General features: G+C 56.2%; 1 protein-coding gene across 1 annotated transcript in view; it reads left to right on the top strand.

Moving 5' to 3' along the window:
- LOC119585399 (adenylyl cyclase 78C-like) overlaps positions 1–260 on the top strand; it is a gene marked incomplete in the record, with an annotated part of 159,642 nt that overhangs the window by 109,427 nt on the left and 49,955 nt on the right. The window contains 1 exon segment of the mRNA XM_037934062.1: positions 81–230. Coding sequence (XP_037789990.1) covers positions 81–230 — 150 coding nt within the window.

Genomic DNA, 260 nt, shown 5'->3' on the forward strand with positions numbered 1-260 from the left:
CGTGAGAGAAACCTATCCCCCTCCGCAGAGGTAAACAGCACACCACGCTCTCTAACCCCCCTCTCTCTCCCCTCCCGCAGTGCTACCCCGTTTCGTGGCGCTCGAGATGATCCGGGACATCGCCAGAGAGGACGAGCGAGGCGAGTTTCAGCCCTCACAGTTCCACAAGATCTACATTCATCGCTACGAGAATGTGTCCATCCTCTTCGCCGATATCAAAGGATTCACAGGTGGGTTGAGTGCCTTCGGATACGCTAACA

This window comes from Penaeus monodon, chromosome 19, assembly GCF_015228065.2.
Source record: "Penaeus monodon isolate SGIC_2016 chromosome 19, NSTDA_Pmon_1, whole genome shotgun sequence".
NCBI classification, from domain to species: domain Eukaryota; kingdom Metazoa; phylum Arthropoda; class Malacostraca; order Decapoda; family Penaeidae; genus Penaeus; species Penaeus monodon.